Below are 22632 nucleotides of genomic sequence, written 5' to 3'. Positions count from 1 at the left end.
TATTTTTATACTACTCTGTCACCCAGGCTTGGAGTGCAGTGGCGTGATCTCGACTCACTGCAAACTCCACCTCCTGGGTTTAAGCAATTCTCCTGCCTCAGCATCCCTAGTACCGGGGATTACAGGTGCCCGCCACCTCGCCCAGCTAATTTTTGTATTTTAGTAGAGATGGGGTTTCACCATGTTGGCCAGGCTGGTCTCGAACTCCTGACCTCAAGCAATCCACCCACCTCCGCCTCCCAAAGTGCTGGGATTACAGGCATGAGCCACTGCGCCTGGCCATATTTTTATACTTTTATTATTTTATATATTTGTATACTCATGAGCAATATATCATATTTTCTAGGTTTTAAATTTTACGTGTGTACCCTTCAAATTCTTGACTTTTTAATTTAACATTGTTTTCCCCCAAGATTTATCCCTGTTGTAAAATTATGCCAAGTTCATTCATAGTAGCTGCTGTGTGGTATTTCATAGAGTGAATATATGTTGTTCTATTGACAGACATTTAAATTGCTTCTAACATTTTGCTGTTTTGATCTAATTGATTTCTGAGTGTTCATTATATATTCTAGATTGTAATCCTTTGTAGTTACATGTGTTGCCAGTATCTTCTCCTAGTCGTTGGCATCTCTTTTAATTTTGTTTATAGTGTCATGTTGTGTCGAAATTAAGACAGATGGATAAATCATTTCTTTTTTTTTTTTTTGACTTATCTAAGACATTCTTCCCTACCTGTATCTTCTTATTTAAAAAAAGTTAGGTTTCTTTTCTTTTCTTTTCTTTTTTTTTTTTTTGAGACAGAGTCTCGCCCTGTCGTCCAGGTTGGAGTGTGGCGCAATCTCAGCTCACTGCAACTGCCGCCTCCCGGGCTCAAGCAGTTCACCTGCCTTAGCCTCCAGAGTAGTTGGGACTACAGGCATGCATCATCATACCTGGCTAGTTTTTATATTTTTAGTAGAGATGGGATTTTACCATGTTGTCCAGGCTGATCTGGAACTCCTGGCCTCAAGTGATCTGCCTGCCCCAGGCTCCCAAAGTGCTGGGATTACATGTGTGAGCCAATGCGCCTGGCCTGTCTTTTCAAATTAAGTCTCTAACCTACCTAGAATTGTTCTTTAGAATCAGTGTGAGGTAGAAGGATATAATTTTATTATGTTCCATTGTAGTCAGTTATTTCCAAATCATTTATAAATAGCCTTTTTTTTTTCCTTTTTGAGTCAGAGTCGCACTCTGTCGCCCAGGCTGGAGTGCAGTGACGTGATCTTGGCTCACTGCACGCTCCGCGTCCTGGGTTCACGTCATTCTCCTGCCTCAGCCTCCCGAATAGCTAGGACTACAGGCACCTGCCACCACGCCCGGCTAATTTTTTGTATTTTTAGTAGAGATGGGATTTCATCGTGTTAGCCAGGATGGTCTCGATCTCCTGACCTCGTGATCCGCCCACCTCGGCCTCCCAAAGAGCTGGAATTACAGGCGTGAGCCACCTCACCCGGCCCTAAATAGCCCATTTTTAATTTATTGATTTCTATGATTATTCCTGTAATATCACATTTCTTTATATGCTTTGGATTAATTTCTGGGCTCATGTATTTGTCCCATTGCTGTATCTGTCTTTCCTTCCATCAGTAAATATCTTATGCCTTAATTATCTAGCCTGAAATAAGCATTGATATCTGGTAGTATGGATCAACCTTCTTTTACAGAATTATAGCTGATTCGTGGTCCTTTGCCCTTCAGTATAATTTTAAGATCAGCTTGTCAAAACAAAACTGTTGGGGCTCTGACTGAAATGGACACTTTTACTCTTTTAGTCTTAACTGTCATACTATACTTCTCAACTTATTGAAATCTTAAGTGCCATCAATAGTTTATCAAATGTATCTCAGATTTCTGAGTTCTTTCTATTGTTATGTCATCCATTCAGTATACAATTAAAGACTAGTATCTCTTTTTTTTTTTTTTTTTTTTTTTTTTTTTTTTTTTGAGACGGAGTCTGGCTCTGTCGCCCAGGCTGGAGTGCACTGGCACGATCTCGGCTCACTGCAAGCTCCACCTCCCGGATTCACGCCATTCTCCTGCCTCAGACTCCCGAGTAGCTGGGACTACAGGCGCCCGCCACCTCGCCCGGCTAATTTTTTGTATTTTTAGTAGAGACGGGGTTTCACCATGTTAGCCAGGATGGTCTCGATCTCCTGACCTCGTGATCCGCCCGCCTCGGCCTCCCAAAGTGCTGGGATTACAGGCGTGAGCCACAGCGCCCGGCCTAAAGACTAGTATCTCTTAACCTTTTAGTTTATTTAGATTTCAAAAGTCTATTAAAAGTTAGATAGTCCCTCCTTTCCAGGTGTAGGGGAAACACAAAATGCCGTTTAGTAAATTTGAATTTTCCTCAAGAAAGGAGTCTGTATGTAAGAAGGCAATATGCATAACACCTTTCTTTCTTTCATTCTTTATTATTTTTGTAGAATACTTTGCCTTATTTTTAATCTCTATGATTTGGGTAGTTTCTTTTGTATTTTATATACTTTGGGTGAAATTAGTAAAAAAAAAAAAAAAAAAAAGAAAAATTTAATTCTAGGACTGTGATACTAACTTTTAGCAGCAAGAGATCAATACTGTGATTTAAAATAAGCATACACAGCTATCTCCACCCAAGATTTAGAATAGAGAATGTTAGCAATGAGCCAATATTGTGTGTAACTCCAGTTGTAGAGTGCTAGAAACCCTCCAAAGGCATTCCAAGCTGGCTAGGCTTGGTGGCTCACCCCTGTAATCCCAGCACTTTGGGAGGCCAAGGTGGGTGGATCACTTGAGGTCAGGAATTCGAGACTAGCCTAGCCAACCTGGTGAAACCCCATCTCTACTGAAAATACAAAAATTAGTTGGGCATGGTGGCACATGCCTGTAGTCTCAGCTACTTGGGAGGCTGAGGTGGAAGAATCACTTTAGCCTGGGAGGTGGAGGTTGCAATGAGCTGAGATCGCACTACTGCATCCCAACTTTGGTGACAGAGTGAGACCCTGTCTCAAAAAAAAAAAAAAAAAAGAATTTAAAGTGAATCCTCAATGTTTTTCTCTCCAGCATGGTTCAGTGGTTTTTGTATAAGCATGGAGAAATCGATTAGTTGATTCTAATCGGGGTGAAGTTTCCCAGGAGACCATGTTAAGGAATTGACAATTAGGGGAATTAAGGATATTTACAAGGGCATTTAATATGGAACCCTAGAATCTAAGTTGAGCAAGAAGGGAAGTGAGGATATAATGAAGATGATTAATCATGAGAAAAGTGGCAAAATTAACAGGTGGAACCTACAAAATAAGCTCAAGGAAAAAAATAAATTATTAGGTGGGAGATATTAATGAGATAGGAAAATTACTGGTCTAGATGAGCTAGAAGGATAGGAGGTGGTGGTCAAGTGTCGGGATGCCTAACATCCAGATTTTGGACATGACACAGTCTTTGGTGCAGATAGATCATGGGTATTACCATGGAATGGGAAGCTGGAATTGTATGTTGGGCATGATTGTGATGAGGAGGCTAAAGACCTGGAAGACCACAGTGTTGGGTGAATTACCCATGTGGGTGATTGTTGACGGTACCAAGAGCAGTTTGGGGGTAGAATGGAAGACAGCAAAGTCTGAAGTGTTCAACTGAAGAGTGAGGAAGTTGAGGGTCAGTAGATGACATGAACAAGATCAGATAGTAAGTGGTGAAGTCTGTTAGTGAGAAATTAAAATGTATTCAGGTTTTTGAAGGTAGAGAGAGGAGAAAAGGTTTAGAAGAAGCAAGGAGGAATATTCCCCACTTACAGGAAATATAGAAGAGAAGTAGCAGTCTCCAAATGAGAGTGTTTCACGGACAGACTTTAGTTAGGGACAGAAGGGGAACTTTTCAGGGAGAAGGTTGAGTAGTAGAAGAGTTTTCACTCATTAAAAATTAGCCATTTAATTATTATCATTGTTGTCATTCTTAATATTAGATTTTGAGCCAGCTGCGGCACATGCCTATAGCCCTAGCTACTCTGGGGCTGAGGCGGGAGGATCTCTTGAGCCCAAGAGTTGGAGGCTGCAGTGAGTTGTGATTGCGCCTTTGCACTCCAGCCTGGGTGACACAATGAGACCCTGTCTCTAAAAACATAATATTATTAAATTTTGTGATTAGCTATTGGGTTATTCTTATTTCTGGACACTTTAACAAACTTTATTGTATTGTATTATGTCATTTTTTATTGAATATGTGTCATTTTCTATAAAAGTTTGGCTGTTAGGCCTTTGATAACATCAAAATATTCATTATCCTGTCATATATATTGGAAAATCAGATTTAATTTCATTTGTGGTATGTTTACCATATGCCAGGCTCTTACCTATTATTGCAAATTGAAAATATGTAAGATATAATACCTCTTCTCAAAGAGGATTAGTGAGCTCACAAGAATATAACTTGTGGGCATATAGTTCCATAACACACCAATCAGACTGTTAGCAGTGGTCACCTCTGGGACAGTGAAGGGAATGGAGGGGTTAGATATTAAGAGGAGCCTTCCATTTTTAGCATCTTTTAATATAATATATTTCTTTGTATATTTGCATCTTTTATTTATTTGCATCTTTGCATCTTTTAATACAAGATATTTCTATTTGTTACAAATAAAAGTATTAAGATAGAATTTATGGAAGTCACATTTTTTGTGTGTGATAATTAAAGTGATAAATTGTGTTTTTTAAGCCTTTGTCTATTTCTTCTAGGCAGGAATACCAATGGGACCAATGCCAGCAGCGGGAATGCCTTATCTAGGACAAGCACCCTTCCTGGGCATGCGTCCTCCAGGCCCACAGTACACTCCAGACATGCAGAAGCAGTTTGCCGAAGAGCAGCAGTAAGAAATCACCAGAATTAAAGGATAACAAAGATAGATTATAGCATCTATCTTAAGAATTGTCTAATGATCTCTAGTGCAGATTTGAAACTAAAACAGTCAAAAGTTGTCTTTAAAACTCTTAAGGCCTGGCCCAGTGGTTCATGCCTATAATCCCAGCACTTTGGAAGGCTGAGGCGGGCAGATTGCTTGAGCCCAGGAGTTCGAGACCAGCCTGAGCAACATGGTGAAACCCTGTCTCTACAAAAAATACAAAATATTAGCCAGGCTTGATGGCTCATGCCTGTAGTCCCAGCTGCTCAGGAGGCTGAGGTGGGAGGATCACCTGGGCCCCGAGGTTGAGGCTGCAGTCAGCTGTGATCATGCCACGGTACTCCAGCTTGGGTGACAGAGTGAGACCCTGTTTAAAAACAAAAACAAAAACAAAAAAGCCTCTTTAAAATACCATTATTGTAAGTTTAGAATCAAAAAGGACCTTAGAGATCCTCTAATTCAACCCTCTTGTTTTACATCTAGTGAAAGTGAAGTCCAGGAAAATGAAACAACTTGTCAGTCCAGGTTACACAGTTACCAGCAAAGCCTGGACCTAAAGGCAGGCCTCCTGATTCCCAGATCATTACTCTTTCTGCTGTATGACACTGCCTTCCCAAGCAGGTTCTTTTTCAATATGCAGAGCAAAGTGTGTTCTTATGTTTGTCTGCCTGTTTTTTGAGAATACTTTTGTATGCAAAAGCTTGTTTCCTCCTCTTGCAAATTAGATGAGAAATAAATTCATATACATAATTTAGGTAAATCATTCTTTAGACTAATGTCAAATATTTTAGAATTAATATAGTGAGGAAACAGGATTGTCGTAAGAAAACTAGATATTTAGCAATGAAATTTACACTTCTGGAAGTGCAACATGATATTGCTGAAACTGTTAGAAATCTGAATATAAAACACAGTGTATAATTCCGGGAGCTGGTTCTTTATTAGATCATTTTTCCTTCAGGAAACGATTTGAACAGCAGCAAAAACTCTTAGAAGAAGAAAGAAAAAGACGCCAGTTTGAAGAGCAGAAGCAAAAGCTCAGACTTTTGAGCAGTGTGAAACCCAAGGTAGTATTTCAATACTTCTCTTCACCCAGAACATACACACCCTGAATGTGCCTCTTCCCACTCATTGAGTGGATTTTGTCATTGGGGCACCAGCCCAAGCTGAGGCTGTGATTGATTCTTCTCATTTCGGTTTATCTAATTCCTAATGTGAAGGATTTTTCATTTTCTGCAAAGATACACTGCTGTCAATGAGAATAGGGTATCAGCCATTATCTTCTCAACTCTTTTTTAGTATCATGGCAATGTCTGTAATCTTTTTCTTGGGAAGCAGTAATCCTGAATTCAGTGATATTTCATGTTTCTGTTAGAGCCTTCACAGGACACTTAATATCAAACAGGTCTATCCTAAAGTATTTATACATTGGCCTTGTAATGTTTTTATTTTCTGTGGAGTGTCATTGTTTAATCATTTACCAATATCTTTCTGACTTGGAGAATTCATTATTGGAAGTATGTGGTAAAAATATTGGAAATAGATGAATATCTGTGCTTTTCTTAATTTGGGAGGGTTTAGGATACAGTGAAGGATAAGTAAAGAAATATACATATATTTATTGTCTCTTAGACTGGAGAGAAGAGTAGAGATGATGCTTTGGAAGCCATAAAAGGAAATTTAGATGGGTTTTCCAGAGATGCAAAAATGCACCCTACTCCAGCATCGCACCCCAAGAAACCAGGTAGTTTTAAGAGGCATTACGTTTTTCTTTTCTGGGAAGGTGATTTATGTAGTCCCTGTTTCTTTACCTCGCCATTATATGTGTGTGTGAAAAGTCAATGTAGAACTCTTCCTTCAAGCTAAGTACAGATTTGGATGTTCTCAAATATACAGTGGCTTAAGAGCTCTGGTCTGGATAATAACTGTCTTGGGAGGAAAAAACCTCTTTGTCTTCTAATTAAATGTCAGTATGACAATTTCACCTGTAAGTTTTCTGTATATAAATACGTTAACATTAGTAAAATCTGTTCACTCAGAGCAAATGCCTCATTTTAAAAAAATCATGGGTGTAATTATGCTCTTCTTGAAATTTTACTTTCCCTAATGCATTTCTTTGTAATTTTTATCATCATTTATTGTCAGGTAAGCAAAAAGAAATGTGCCTGTTTTAGAGCAGGGTAAAGGGATTGGGGGGTGGGGTTTGATTGTTCTTTTGAACATTTAGCAGTTGAAATGAGTCTTGTATTTGCATAATTGTTACCACATTATTTTTTAAAAATTCAACATTTCAAGCCAGGCGCCGTGGCTCATGCCTGTAATCCCAGCACTTTGGGAGGCCGAGGCGGGTGGGATCACTTGAGGTCAGGAGTTCGAGACCAGCCTGGCCAACATGGTGAAACCCTGTCTCTACTAAAAATACAAAAATTAGCTGGGCGTGGTGGTGCGTGCCTGTATTCCCAGCTACTCGGGAAGCTGAGGCAGGAGAATCACTTGAACCCGGGAGGTGGAGGTTACAGTGAGCCGAGATCATGCCACTGCCCGCTCCAGCTTAGGCATCAGAGCAAGACTCCATCTCAAAAAAAAAACAAAAACAAAAAAACCAGATTCAACATTTTGACATTTTATCAGCTGATTCCAAGAAAACATACCTAATAGGTGAACAGTTTTCATAAATCATTTAGCCAGCCAAGAAAGTACTATCTTCTGCTGGAAAATGTTGCATTGATAAATTTTATCTTGAACCCTTGTATTATAGTACCTTTCATGGGTGATATCAAGAGGGAATAATCACTGGCATAGTAACCAGTTCTTGATTTTTCCGGGACAACTTTGACTCTGTTCTGTTAATTTCACTTAAGATTCCCATTCCAAAAGTATGCCCCAAAATAAAATATACAAGATTGAAAAGAAAACAGATATTAGCAATCAGGCTGAGATTAGAAAGGAAAAACATATCTAAAAATGAAAATTATAAGCCGAATAAGCTAATCAAGAAGTAATTTAGGAATATATATTAGAAGTTAATACTAGAACTAGACCTAGGCTGGAGGTTAGGAAAAGTAGAGAAATTCAGTCAGGAGTTCAAGACAAGCCTGGCCAACATGGTGAAACCCCATCTCTACTAAAAATACAAAAAATTAGCCAGGCGTGGTGGCGCATCCCTATAATCCCAGTCACTTGGTAGGCTGAGGCAAGAGAATAGCTTGAACCTGGGAGATAGAGGCTGCAGTGAGTCGAGACTGCACCACTGCACTCCAGCCTGGACGACAGAGTGAGACTCCATCTCAAAAAAAAAAAAAAGACCAAAAACCTAGTCCTAAAGTATTTATAAAAAGAGTTTCCAGCCATTCTACCACCAAAGGCACCTTTTAAATTTCTCTTTATAGATTGTTTATCTTAAAATACTGAATACTGAATATACAAACTATATTGATCATGTAACTTTTTTTTTGAGACAGGGTCTCATTCTATTGCCCTGGTGCGGTGACATGATCACAGTTCACTGCAGCCATGACCTCCCAGGCTCAGATGATCCTGCCACTTCAACCTCACCAGTAATCGGGACTACAGATGCACACCACCACGCCCAGCTAATTTTTGTGTTTTTTGTAGAGACGAGATTTCGCCATGTTGCCCAGGCTGGTCTCAAACTCCTGGACTCAAGCAGTCCACCTGCTTTAGTCTTCCAAAGTGCTAGGATTACAGGTGTGAGCAACTGTGCCTGGCCCATCATATAACTTTTATACTTCTTTTTAATCATATACATCGCTGCTAGAGTTGGTATGGGCCAAAATATATTCCACGTAGAATTCACACGTTCCAGCCAAATGCAAAGAAACATTGGTTTGGTCTTTACAGTATATCCCAAGGAAATAGGGTCCATTTAAAAAATATTTTAAGTAGCTGGGAACCCAAATTGAGAACCTAAATCCAGTCTTGGTAATTGTTGGGAGGCTTGGAATACAATGTGGGAGGGCTTTTTCTTTTTTAAACAAACTTAATTAAGGCAATAATTTTGCATCTTTCTTAGAACTTTCAGTGCATCCAGGTTTTATTGCATTGATCCTAAAGAGAGGAAAGAAGTATGCAGGGTCTCCATTTTTCAGATAAGAGCCATTTCTTAAAAAAAGACTACTCCTGAGCTTCAAGTCAGTGACAAAAAAAAAAAGACTGCTTATTGTGACAATAGACTTTAGTCATACTAAAGCAATTCAAAGTAATTTAAAATGTGGGGAAGCCGGGTGCGGTGGCTCATGCCTGTAATCCCAGCACTTTGGGAGGCCGAGGTGGGCGGATCACCTGAGGTTGGGAGTTCAAGACCAGCCTGACCAACATGGCAAAACCCTGTCTCTACTAAAAATACAAAATTAGCCAGGCGTGGTGGTGCATGCCTGTAATCCCAGCCATTCAGGAGGCTGAGGCAGGAGTATCTCTTGAACCCAGAAGGCAGAGGTTGCTGTGAGCAGAGATCACGCCATTGCACTCCAGCCTGGGCAACAGAGCCAGACTCTGTCTCAAAAAAAAAAAAAAAAATGTGGGGCCAGGCGTGGTGGTGCACACCTGTAATCCCAGCTACTTGGGAGGCTGAGGCAGAAGAATTGCTTGAAGCTGGGAGGCAGAAGTTGCAGTGAGCTGAGATTGCGCCACTGCACTCCAGCCTGGGCGACAGAGCTAGACTCCATCTCAAAAAAACAAAAACAAAAACAAAGAAGGTGAGGTGTGGTGGCTCACGCCTATAATCCCAACACTTTGGGAGACCAAGGCAGGCAGATCACCTGAAGTCAGGAGTTTGAGACCAGCTTGGCCAACATGGTGAAACCCTATCTCTACTAAAAATACAAAAATTAGCCGGGCGTGGTGGTGGGCACCTGTAGTCCCAGCTACTTGGGAGGCTGAGGCACGAGAATCACTTGAACCTGGGAGGCAGAGGTTGCAGTGAGCTGAGATCGTGCCACTGTACTCTAGCCTGGATGACAGAGGGAGACCCAGTATCATAATAATAATAATAATAGTAATAATAGTAATAAATGTGAAGAAGCAACAATAAAATAGTATTGTTAATGAGCTTCATGTTAAATGTAGCCCCAGTAGAGCAGGTTTATTACATAAGTGAATTTTACATTTAACAATAAAAAGCCACAGTGACATTTATATCCTTTAGTGCCAAAGGTCTTTTAAAGGTAGTCATAGTCTTCAGGCAGGGTTTACTTTCTTAAATTGACTATAGTTGTTTGATTCAGCTCTTTATGATATCCTAATGTTGATGCTTTTCACAAGAAAATATCACCTTAATAATGTGTTTAATGTTCTTGTCTTGGCCAGGCATGGTGGCTCATGCCTGTAATCCCAGCGCTTTGGGAGGCCAAGGTGGGTGGATCACCTGAGGTCAGGAGTTCAAGACCAGCCTGGCCAATATGGTGAAACCCCCATCTCTACTAAAAATACAAAAATTTAGCTGGGCATGGGGACTCACACCTGTAATCCCAGCACTTTGGGAGGCCAAGGCAGGTAGGTCATGAAGTCAGGAGTTCGAGACCAGCCTGGCCAATATAGTGAAACCCCGTCTTTACTAAAAATACAAAAGTTAGCTGGGTGCGGTGGCACGCACCTGTAGCCCCAGCTACTTGGGAGGTTGAGGCAGAAGAATCGCTTGAAACCAGGAGGCGGAGGTTGCAGTGAGCCGCGATCGTGCCACTGCACTCAAGTCTGGGCGACAGAGCAAGACTCCGTCTCTCTCACACACACACACACACACACACAAATACAAAGATTAACTGGGCATGGCGGTACGTACCTGTAGTCCCAGCTACTTGAGAGGCTGAGGCAGAAAAATCTCTTGAACCCGGGGAACAAAGCAGAGGTTGCAGTGAGCTGAGCTCATGCCATCGCACTCTAGCCTGGGCATCGCAGCAAGATTCCATCTCAAAAAAAAAAAAGTTCTTTTGTAATTTTTATTTCTCATATGGTAACTTTACTGAAATATGATCTATGCAAGTGTATGGATCAGGCATGATATTTCAAAAATTACAAGTTTGTATTGTGCATTATTTCTTACTGAATTTCTTAATAAATAATGAAATTTAGTCATCATGGTATATATCTGTCCAAAATGTATTCAGCACTATATAGGTAGGTTTTCTTATATCTGATGTATATTGGTTTGAGATAATATTATCTAGATAAACAGATCATTTTGACTTCAAAAATAATTATCACTTTGATGTAAATCATAATGGTCTCAGGGGAAAAATTATTAATCTAATAAAAGAAAGACAGTCAAGGCCGGGAGCTCAAGACCAGCTTGGGCAACATGGTGAGACACCATCTCTATGAAAAAAAAAAAAAGAAAGGAAGAATTAGCTGGGTATGCTGGCATGTGCCTATATTCCCAGCTATTCAGGAGGCTGAGGCTGAAGGATTGCTTGATCCCACGAGTTTGAGGCTGCTATGGTCATGAGCTATGAGCATGCCACAGCACTCTAGCCTAGGTGACAGAGCAAGATCCTGTCTCTAAAATAAATGGATACATACATTTTTAGTTTTACCTTTTTTGAACCAAATGCAAAATAGCTATTAAAACTCTCCTTTAAAAAGACATAAAATTGTGTATAAATAGACATCAAAGGGTTTTACATGCATCATGTAATTCCATTTGACTATTGTTACTTGTTATTTCTTGTTCACCTCCACTATTTATGTTTCAATATATTCTTTTGGAATTGTACTACATCTTAATTCCTTTTTCTCTGTTGGTTTCCATTTTTGTGTGTTTCATTGCCATTTTCCATTTTGCAGATTGCCCCACATCATCTCATTCTACTAAAACTGTCTCCCCATCACCTGCCTTTCTTGATGAAGAAGAATTCAGTGACTTTATGCAGGGACCTGTTGAAGTTCCCCCATGTGGGCCTTCTTCCACATCCCAGCCCTTTCAGTCTTTCCACCCCTCCACCCCACTTGGCCAGTTGCATACACAGAAGGCTGGGACACAGCCTCTCCCTCCAAGTCAGAGTCCAGTGCCTTTTGCCTTACATGGTGTCCCTGGGCAAATTCCTTACTTCTCTACTGCTTCAGCCTCACACAGTGTACCAAAAGCAGGTAACTCTTAGCATTATTAATGAAAATATTCTTAAGATATCCTGGGATAACTTATTTTTGTTATATAAGTAGAATAATCCAGTGATGTTGGCAAGTAAACATGTACATGAATGTATAACTGCTGTTGAAATTCAACAAAACAAGTGTCTAGATTTTTAAGTTCTGGGGTCTTCACATTCCGGAAAGGTGATTTAAAACTTTTGCTCCTCAACTAGGAGCACTTTAAACTGCCTTATAACTTTAAAAGAAATCTTCTGATTTTTCCAGAAGATTGTTGTTTGGGAGATTCACCAATATCATTTTCTTAAGAATAAGGAGCTAGGAAAGGCTTCTTTAGAAAGTACTCTTTCAGCTTCAGTGACAGGGCACTTGGGGGCAGAAGCCCAGGTTGTTCATTTACTATCAATTTGTCCTTGGTGTGCCTTAGATTTTGTCATCTATAAAATGAATAGAGACAGCTACATATCCTGGCTTGAGACAGGGTGCTGGGAGGGATCTTGGCAGACATGTACTTAGTCCAGACTGTCTCACTGGATGGACGTGGAAACAGACCAAGAGATGACGATGATGTTACTGGCCAGAGGCCTCCCTAGGAGTTAGTGAAAGTGTTATCTTATGTAGGTTGTCAGATTTCAAAGGTAGTGCTCCTTCCTTCCACTACACTCTTCCACCTACTGTCTCATAGAATTCTTTAGAATCACAGTAGATAATTATGTTTACATTCTCTAAAATCTCAAGTCTCTCAAGTCCTATACAAATGTGCAGTGATTGACTTTTTTTTTTTTTTTTTTTTGAGACAGAGTCTTGCACTGTCACCCAGGCTGGAGTGCAGTGGCATGATCTCAGCTCACTGCAACCTCCGCCTCCTGGGTTCAAGTGATTCTCTTGCCTCAACCTCCCGAGTAGCTGAAATTACAGGCGCCCGCCATCACGCCCGGCTAGTTTTTTGTATTTTTAGTAGAGATGGGGTTTCACTATGTGGGTCAGGCTGGTCTTGAACTCCTGACCTCATGGTCTGCCTGCCTTGGCCTCCCAAAGTGCTGGGATTACAGGCTTGAGCCATGGCGCCTGGCCACAATGTTTACATTACATGTGGCAGGGCCTCCCTTTAGAATATGGGGGTGATGGCCGGACGCGGTGGCTCACGCTTGTAATCCCAGCACTTTGGGAGGCCGAGGCGGGCGGATCACAAGGTCAGGAGATCGAGACCATCCTGGCTAACACGGTGAAACCCCGTCTCTACTAAAAATACAAAAAATTAGCCGGGCGTGGTGGCGGGCGCCTGTAGTCCCAGCTACTCGGGAGGCTGAGGCAGGAGAATGGCGCAAACCCGGGAGGCGGAGCTTGCAGTGAGCTGAGATCGTGCCACTGCACTCCAGACTGGGCAACAGAGCGAGACTCCGTCTCAAAAAAAAAAAAAAAAAAGAATATGGGGGTGAGCTGGGCACCGTGGCTCACTTCTGTAATCCCAGCACTTTGGGAGGCTGAGGTGGGTAGATGACCTGAGGTCAGGAGTTCGAGACCAGCCTGTCCAAAATGGCGAAAAACCCCGTCTCTACTAAAAATACAAAAATTAGCCAGGCTTGGTGGCGGGCGCCTATAATCTCATCTACTAAGGAGGCTGAGGCAGGAGAATCGCTTGAACCTGGGAAGCAGAGGTTGCCATGAGCCGAGATCATGCCAATACACTACAGCCTGGGCGACAGAGTGAGATTCCGTCTCAAAAAAAAAAAAAAAAAAAAAAAAGAATATGGGGGTGGAGATGGATGATTAAAAAGATTAGACATATACAGTTATGTACAAATAATCCTTCATGCTGTTTGTTTAGGCCCTTCCTTGGAGGAGAAGTTCCTAGTATCTTGTGATATAAGTACATCTGGGCAGGAACAAATTAAATTAAATACTTCTGAAGTTGGCCACAAAGCCTTAGGCCCAGGTTCCAGTAAGAAGTATCCCAGTTTAACGGCCAGTAACGGGGGTGCTGTAGATGGATGTGTAAGTGGTACCACCACTGCAGAGGCAGAAAAGACTTCAGATCAAAACCTGTCAATTGAAGAGAGTGGTGAGCTCGTGAAACATTCAGCAAAAAACTTGTTTAACCAAACGTTGCTCAAATGCTAACACCTTAAGCATTAATCTTGAAATGAATGCTGCTTCATTTTGCTAATTGAAATTTTGCTTGAAATATATTTAATGCATTCCTTTCTCCAATTAACCCCTAAGATTTTGCTCTGAATTCTTTCAACACACTGTTACTCCTTTTTAAAAATGATTTTGATAACTGGTTTTCTTAATTGGAATCATTTCTGATTTAAAATTTTCTTTCCTTTTATTTTATAAAAACTCTCTTTTTTTTCCCCCCTTATACTTTCTGTTCTTCCATAAAGGTTGAAAAGTTGAAATGTAACTGGAAAAGTCACCAATGAGAATATAGTTTTGGTTTCTCTAAAATAAATCATATGCAGCACTGCCTAAAAGACCTAAATTTTATAAATTCAACCCTCAGAAATGAATTAGAATGTGGGCAGCCTAGGAGGCAAACTTTTGGGAGGATATTTTACTGGACAAAAAGCCCCCAAAAGTCCTATATATTTAAGACAGCAGTATCATATGTAGATTAAAAAACAATGAAACTTTGCAAAGAAGCATTAGTAAAAACCGCAAGTAAAGCTTGGACAATTCAATATTTTTAGATACATAATTTTAAACTATCATGTATCATGTTTTTTTCCTTAATTTGTAATACATGTTAAATGGTGCAAGGCTTATATGATTTAGAGTATTGATTTGATACATTTTAGTTTTTGTATAACTTACTCTTTAGAACATAGTTAACATGCAAGAGTTGCTTAGAAACCAAATATTTTATTCTGAATCGGAGGCAGGGGGGACCAAATATTTTCATTGTATTGGTGACTTTTTTTAGTGTCTCCAGCCAGTGCTCTTTATAAAAAACCATGACTCAGTGTGGTTTCGCCATCTTCTCCATGGACCACTATATACATTAATGTTTCTTATCTTCTAGGTATGGGAGTATTTCCCTCACAGGATCCTGCTCAGCCCAGAATGCCTCCTTGGATTTACAATGAGAGTTTGGTTCCAGGTAAAAAAGCTTCTTTACCCAGGATTCCTATCTGGATATTTTGGTTTAAATATTGTAAATTGAGTTGTAAATATTTACTGTTGTAGTTACAAAATATGCAGGAGGAGTTGTCACTTTTCTTTTTTTCTGAAAGAGTACAGAGATTAAATAAATGTCGTGTTTCATAAGACTGCCTCATGTATGGAATAACTATATAAATAAAGGAGAATAGTTTTGTTTTAATGTTTTATCAGCCATCATACTTTTATTTCTAAAAGCTCTCTTAGATTTATTATGCTTTAATGGACATTATCAAATATTTACTTCAGCGATTAATAACTTATCAAGAATTTTACTAAAATATTTAATTAATTTTCTGAATTCTTAGTTTATATTTTTAAAAATATTCTTTCTATGACTTGTCACGTAATACTATATGAAATAAAAGACCATGTGGGATCTTTTTTTTCACATCGGAAGATGTGAATGATAGTGTTTACTTTTTTATTGTTTGTTTGTTTTTTTGAGACAAGGTCTTACTCTGTCACCCAGGCTGGAGTGCAGTGGCAGGATCTTGGCTCACTGTAGCCTTGACCTCCACAGGCTCAGGCAATCCTCCCACCTCAGCCTCTCAAGTAGCTGGGACTACAGGCGCGTGCCACTACACCCAGCTAATTTTTGTATTTTTTTGTAGAGACGGGGTCTTGTCATGTTGCTCAGGCTGGTCTCAAACTCCTGGGCTCAAGTGATCTGCCTACCTTGGTCTCCCAAAGTGCTGGGATTACAGGTGTGAGCCACTGCACCTGACCTACTTTTTCTTTACGTATATTTTTACTGCTGAGCCAAAAAGAAAAAAAAAAGAAAAGAAAATCCTTAAAGTGCATTTTCTTCTTTAAACAAAAAAAAATTTATTTTTAATTTTTATGGCTACATAATAAGTGTATATTTTTATGGAGTACATGAGATACTTTGATACAGACATACAATGTGTAATAATCACATCAGGGTAGATAGGGTATCCATTACCTCAAGCATGTATTACTTCTTTTGTGTTATGAACATTCCAATTATACTCTGTAAGTTATTTTAAGTGTACAATAAATTATTGTTGACTGTAGCTACCTTGTAGTGCTATCAAATACTAGATCTTATTCCTCCTATCCAACTATATTTTTATGCCTACTAACCATCCCCATTATTCCTGCCCCCCCCCACTACCCTTCTCAGCCTCTGGAAACCGTCATTCTATTCTCTGTCTCCATGAGTTCAGTTGTTTTCATTTTTAGCTTCCACAAATGAATGAAAATATATGAAATTTGTCTTTCTATGCCTGGCTTATTTCACTTAATATAGTGTCCTCCAATTCCAACCATGTTGTTGGAAATGACAGGATCTCAATTTTTTTTTATGGCTGAATTGTGCTCTATTGTGTACATGTACCACATTTTCTTTTTTTCTTTTTTTTTTTTTTTTTTGAGACGGAGTCTCGCTCTGCCACCCAGGCTGGAGTGCAGTGGCGCGATCTCTGCTTACTGCAAGCTCCGCCTCCCGGGTTCACTCCATTCTTCTGCCTCAGCCTCTCCGAGTAGCTGGGACTACAGGCGCCCGCCACCACGCCCGGCTAATTTTTTGTATTTTTAGTAGAGACGGGGTTTCACCGTGGTCTCGATCTCCTGACCTCGTGATCCGCCCGCCTCGGCCTCCCAAAGTGCTGGGATTACAAGCGTGAGCCACCGCGCCCAGCCCCACATTTTCTTTATCCATTCATCTGTTGATGGACATTTAGGTTGCTTTTGAATCTTGGCTTATAAATTAGTACAGCCACTATGGAGAAACCTTTATACTGTTCTCCATAGTGACTATACTAATTTACATTCCTACCAACAGTGTACGAGGGTTCCCTTTTCTCCACATCCTCGCCAGCATTCGTTATTGCCTGTCTTTTGGATAAAAGCCATTTTAAGTGGGGTGAGATGATATCTTATTGTAGTTTTGATTGACATTTCTCTGATGATCAATGATGTTGAACCTCTTTTCATAAACTTGTTTGCCATTTGCATGTCTTCTTTTGAGAAATGCCTGTTCAGTTGTCTTGCCCATTTTAAAATCAGATTATTAGCTTTTTTTCTATTGAGTTGTTTGAGCTTCTTATATATTTTGGTTATTAATCCCTTGTCAGATGGATAGTTTGCAGATATTTTCTCCTGTTCTGTGGGTTGTCCATTTTGTTGATTGTTTCCTTTGCAGTGCAAAAGCTTTTTAACTTGATGTGATCCCATTTGTCCATTTTTGCTTTGATTGCCTTTACTTTTGGGTTATTACTCAAGACATCTTTGCCCAGACGAATGTCCTGGAGAGATTCCCCCAGTTTTCTTGTAGTAGTTTCATAGTTTCTGGCCTTAGATTTAAATCTTTAATTCATTTCTATTTGATTTTTTTATTTGGTGTGGGATGGGGTCTACTTTTATTCTTCTGCATATGGAGATCCAGTTTTTCCAGCACTGTTTATTGAAGAGACCCTCCCCAATGTATGTTCTTGGCACCTTTCTGAAAAATGAGTTCACGGTGGATGTGTGGATTTATTTCTGGGTTCTCTATTCTGTTGCATTGGTCTCTGTGTCTGTTTTTGTGTTATTACTATGCTGTTTTGGTTACTATAGCTTTGTAGTATAATTTGAAGTCAGGTAATATACAGTAATATACTGTAACCCCTCTAGTTTTTTTCTTTTTGCTCAGAATGGCTTTGGCTATTCTGGGTCCTTTGTGGTACCATATAAATTTTAGGATTATGTTTTCTGTTTCTGTGAAGAATGTAATTGGTATTGATAGGGATTGCATTGAATCTGTACTACCCATTGCTTTGGGCACTATGGACATTTCAACAACATTGATTCTTCCAAAACATAAACATGGAATATTTCTCTAATTTTTATGTCCCCTTCAATTTCTTGCATTAATGTTTTATAGTTTTCATTCAAATGCATTTTCTGATACTACTCATAATGACAAAAGGCTGTTACCAAAATAGTATGTACAATTCAAGTATACATTAAAATAATGGCTTTTCTTCCAAATGCCTGTTAGACAGTTTGCATCTTTTCTTCTCTGTCCTCAAGCCAAACAAATGACATCTAGATCTTGGTATATTTTGGAGTTTTATCCATTTTCTGCCAGTTTGTATTACTTTACTTTCTCCCTCTTCCTTCCAAACATACATGCACGTATACTTTCTAGTCAAAATATGTTTTGTTTGTTTGTTTGTTTGTTTTTGAGATGGAGTCTCGCTCTGTCACCCAGGCTGGAGTGCAGTGGCACAATCTCGGCTCACTGCAACCTCTGCCTCCTGGGTTCAAGCAATTCTCCTGCCTCAGCCTCCCGAGTAGTTGGGGTTACAGGCGTGCACCACCACGCCTGGCTATTTTTTTTTTATTTTTAGTAGAGACAGGATTTCACCATATTGGCTAGGCTGGTCTCAAACTCCTGACCTTGTGACCCGCCCACCTCGGCATCCCAAAGCGCTGGGATTACAGGCGTGAGCCACCACATCTGGCCAAAAATACGTGTTCTTATGGAGAGCCCACTAACCTGTAATCCATACTTATAATCCCAGATGTAAAATTTTTGTTTTAAACAGTTTCTCTGTCCCCCTTAGCCCTACTAACTTTCATTTCCCTAACTAAGCTTGCTACATTTAGTAAATAACCATACAGGATGCCCAGTTAAATTTGAATTTCAAGTAAACAACAAATAATTTTTTAGTATAAGTATGTCCCATGCAATATTGGCATTCTTTATTTTAGCCCTATGTCTAACAACATTTCCCACTTGGTCCTTTGGAAAACCCATGTTATTGTCAAAAACTCACCAACTGTACCCCCCTTTTTAAGACACTTGTTCTGCCTCCTCACCTTAACAGAAACTGGGTCTTTCCTTAAAGGCTGTATTTCCATAGCACCTTCTCCGATGGTGTTTTCTCTCACAGCCTCTAATTTACTGGAGAAGAGTGATGTTGGTATAATTCTTACTTCCTGTTGCTCTTTTCAAACTGTTCCCACCATCATTACTCTACAGCTTCTCTTGTAAAGTCCAAAACATGCTGTCTTGTTACAATCTTCTACTGAATTATAAGACTTTGTCTTACCTCTAGCCCTAAATTTTATCTTTAGTACCAAGCTTCAGACTCTTAATTGTCTGCTGGACATTTCCACTTGAATATCTCAAAATTTTTTTTCTTTTTTTTGAAACGCAATGTCACTGTTGCCCAGGCTGGAGTGCAGAGTCGCAATCTTGGCTCACTGCAACCTTTGTCTCGGGGTTCAAGTGATTCTCCTGCCTCAGCCTCCCAAGTAGCTGGGCTTACAGGCACATGCCACCACGCGTGGCTAACTTTTGTATTTTTAGTAGAGATGGGGTTTCACTATGTTGGCCAGGCTGGTCTTGAACTCCTGACCTCAGATGATCTGCTGGCCTTGGCCTCCCAAGTGCTGAGATTACAGACGTGAGCCACCACGCCCAGCTGCACTTGAATATGTTTAAAGCAATTTAAACCCTGACATGGCTTCGGTTCTATTAAAGCAGTTTGATTGAAGATTATTCTTGTATACCAACAATGGCACCCCAAAAAATAAATCACTTGGAATGTGTTTCCATTTGTAATCTGGTCTTTCCTTTAATAGATGCCTATAAGAAAATCTTAGAAACCACAGTGACTCCAACTGGAATAGATACTGCCAAACTGTATCCCATTCTGATGTCATCTGGGCTTCCCAGGGAAACTCTTGGACAGATATGGGCCTTAGCTAATCGAACTACACCTGGCAAACTTACAAAAGAAGAACTTTATACCGTTCTAGCCATGATAGCGGTAACACAGGTAAACAATGTTTCTTAAGTTAGATCAAATAACTTTATTAATATAAATTGCAAAGATATGAAATCTTTTTTACTACATTGTGTAACTCCTGGTACATTAAAATTTAGATCATTTTCAGGATATAGTACTTCAAAAATGTAGAGTTTATATGATGTGCATAATAGCAAGTTATTCCTTTGTTTAAAGACTTTTTATTTTGGTTTGTTTTTGAGACTGAGTCTCATTCTATTGCCCAGGCAGGAGTGCAGTGGCACGATCTCAGCTCACTGCAACTTCTGCCTCCTGGGTTCAAGTGATTCTCGTGCCTCAGCCTCCCAAGTAGCTGGGATTACAGGCACCCACCACCATGCCCGGCTACTTTTTGTATTTTTAGTAGAGATGGGGTTTTACCATGTTGGCCAGGCTGGTCTCGAACTCCTGACCTCAAGTGATCCACCTGTCTTGGCCTCCCAAAGTGCTGGGATTACAGACGTGAGCCACCACGCCTGGCCTAAAGACTTTTAATATATTAACATTCTCTGAACTTGAAAGTTAGTCAGTAATAGGTGAAATTACTCTGTTTTGAAATGCTCTAAAATTTCATAGATATAGATAAAGTATTCTCAGTCTGGTATAAATTTTTCTTTTATTGCAAAGTCATTTTAAATGATTTGATGATACAGAATTAACCAAACTTGTCAGAAAGTGAAAATGTCAGAACTGATATGTGTTGGCCATTTATTTGTTAAGTATTAGGTTTGCATTGACCTTGTAACTTTTTTTCTTAAATTCATGAGTTTTGAGAGCTGGAGTGGAAACATGCAAAGGCTACGGATTTTTACCTTTTGGTCTCTGCCAGATTTCGACCGTATGTGGTTTACAAACCCCTAATCCATTTTCTTTCTATCATTTGTAGAGGGGCGTTCCCGCAATGAGTCCTGATGCTTTAAACCAGTTCCCAGCAGCTCCTATTCCAACTTTAAGTGGCTTTTCTATGACTCTGCCTACGCCGGTGAGTCAGCCAACCGTGATACCTTCAGGCCCTGCGAGCTCCATGCCCCTCAGCCTTGGACAGCCAGTCATGGGCATTAACCTTGTTGGACCAGTGGGTGGAGCTGCAGCCCAGGCTTCTAGTGGTTTCATACCAACCTATCCTGCAAATCAGGTAAATGGTGAAGTTGTGCATATTTCAAATAATCACTGAAAGTGAATCTGGGCACCATTTTTTCCAGGGATACATAGAGTAGGTTACTGGATTATGGTGAGCACATTTAAATTCTTAGGTTGTATCTTTCAGGAAAACTTGCTAAATCTGAAATTAAAATACTTTAGTTTTTCACTTCTCAGATTAGCAAAAATGTTTTAAATACATAATATTTAATGTCATTGAAAAAGTAGGGTAAAAGTGACTAATACACTCTAGGCTTATTGGTACAGCCTTGTTGAAAGGCAGGCTTGGCAATAGCTATCAAAATTCTACATGTTGAGCTGGGCGTGGTGATGTGTACCTGTAGTCCCAGCTACCCCGGAGGCTGAGGCAGGAGGATCACTTGATCCCAGAGGTTCAAGTCTGCAGTGAGCTATGATTATGATTACACCATTGCACTCCTGCTTGGCAACAGAAGGAGACTGAGTTTAAAAAAAAAAAAAGCCTCAGCATGTCTGTATCTTCTATCCTAGTAGTCACATTATTAGAAATCTATCCCAAGAAATAGTAACTCAAATTAGCAAAGATATACAAGAATTTTTGTTGTAACATTGTTTGAGTAAAAAGTAGAAATAGCTAAATATCCAACAGGAGGAGAAAGGTTAAATAAATTTCAGTTCATTCACACAGTGGTAATCATTAAGCTGAATGAGATAGATCTACATGTACTGCATGGAAATGTGTCTTTGTTATATGGTTAAAGTATAGAGCAACATAGTGTAATCTCATTTTTCTTTAAAACAAATGAGCTGTTAACAGTACTTCTGGAGTGTGGGATTAGGAGTCAGTGTCCACTCTTTGTACATGTATGTGATTGGTTATGATGAGCTTGTGTCACTTAATTTGCAAACATGCGTGATATATCTGTATGTCTTTTTTTTTTTAGCATTTTGACCTTTCCTTTTTAATTGTTTTTTTTTTTTTTTTTTTTTTTTTTTTGAGACACAGTTTCAGGCTGGAGTGCAGTGGCACGATCGTGGCTCACTGCAACCTCTGCCTCCCAGATTCAAGCCATTCTCCTGCCTCAGCCTGCCAAGTAGCTGGGATTACAGGTGCCCGCCACCACACCTGGCTAGATATGTCTTTTAAAGATGGTAGGCGCTCAGTAACCCAATGAATGTCATTCAGCTATTTTACAAATGTATAGATTAGCTTTTTTTTTTTTCAGCCAGAGTCTTGCTCTGTTGCCCAGACTGGAGCATAGTGGCAGGATCTCGGCTCACTGCAACCTCTGCCTCCTGGGTTCAAGTGATTCTCCTGCCTCAGCAACCCATGTAGCTGGGACTACAGGCACATGCCACCATGCCCAGCTAATTTTTGTATTTTTAGTGGAGATGGCGTTTCACCAAGTTATCCAGACTGGTCTCGAACTTCTGACCTCAGGAGATCTGCCCGCCTCGGCCTCCCAAAGGGCTGAGATTACAGGCGTGAACCACTGCTCCCAGCCTAGATTAGCTATTTAAACCAGTCTTTTA

General features: G+C 40.0%; 1 protein-coding gene across 15 annotated transcripts in view; it reads left to right on the top strand.

The window, feature by feature from the left end:
* Positions 1 to 22632, top strand: part of SYNRG (synergin gamma) — an 89769-nt gene that overhangs the window by 18695 nt on the left and 48442 nt on the right. For 6 of the 15 annotated variants that reach the window (XM_063628662.1, XM_055257081.2, XM_055257083.2 and 3 more), the window contains exons 4-9: positions 4752 to 4882; positions 5877 to 5982; positions 6548 to 6659; positions 15042 to 15119; positions 19775 to 19971; positions 20867 to 21115. In XM_063628662.1, the coding sequence (XP_063484732.1) occupies positions 4752 to 4882; positions 5877 to 5982; positions 6548 to 6659; positions 15042 to 15119; positions 19775 to 19971; positions 20867 to 21115 (873 nt within the window). Of the gene's footprint in view, positions 1 to 4751; positions 4883 to 5876; positions 5983 to 6547; positions 6660 to 11713; positions 12017 to 13844; positions 14079 to 15041; positions 15120 to 19774; positions 19972 to 20866; positions 21116 to 22632 lie in introns of all 15 variants that reach the window. The other 9 variants (XM_063628653.1, XM_063628654.1, XM_055257077.2 and 6 more) reach the window with 3 other exon arrangements.

The sequence above is a fragment of the Symphalangus syndactylus genome, chromosome 20 (assembly GCF_028878055.3).
Source record: "Symphalangus syndactylus isolate Jambi chromosome 20, NHGRI_mSymSyn1-v2.1_pri, whole genome shotgun sequence".
NCBI lineage: Eukaryota > Metazoa > Chordata > Mammalia > Primates > Hylobatidae > Symphalangus > Symphalangus syndactylus.
This window is presented reverse-complemented; position numbering and strand designations above follow the sequence as displayed.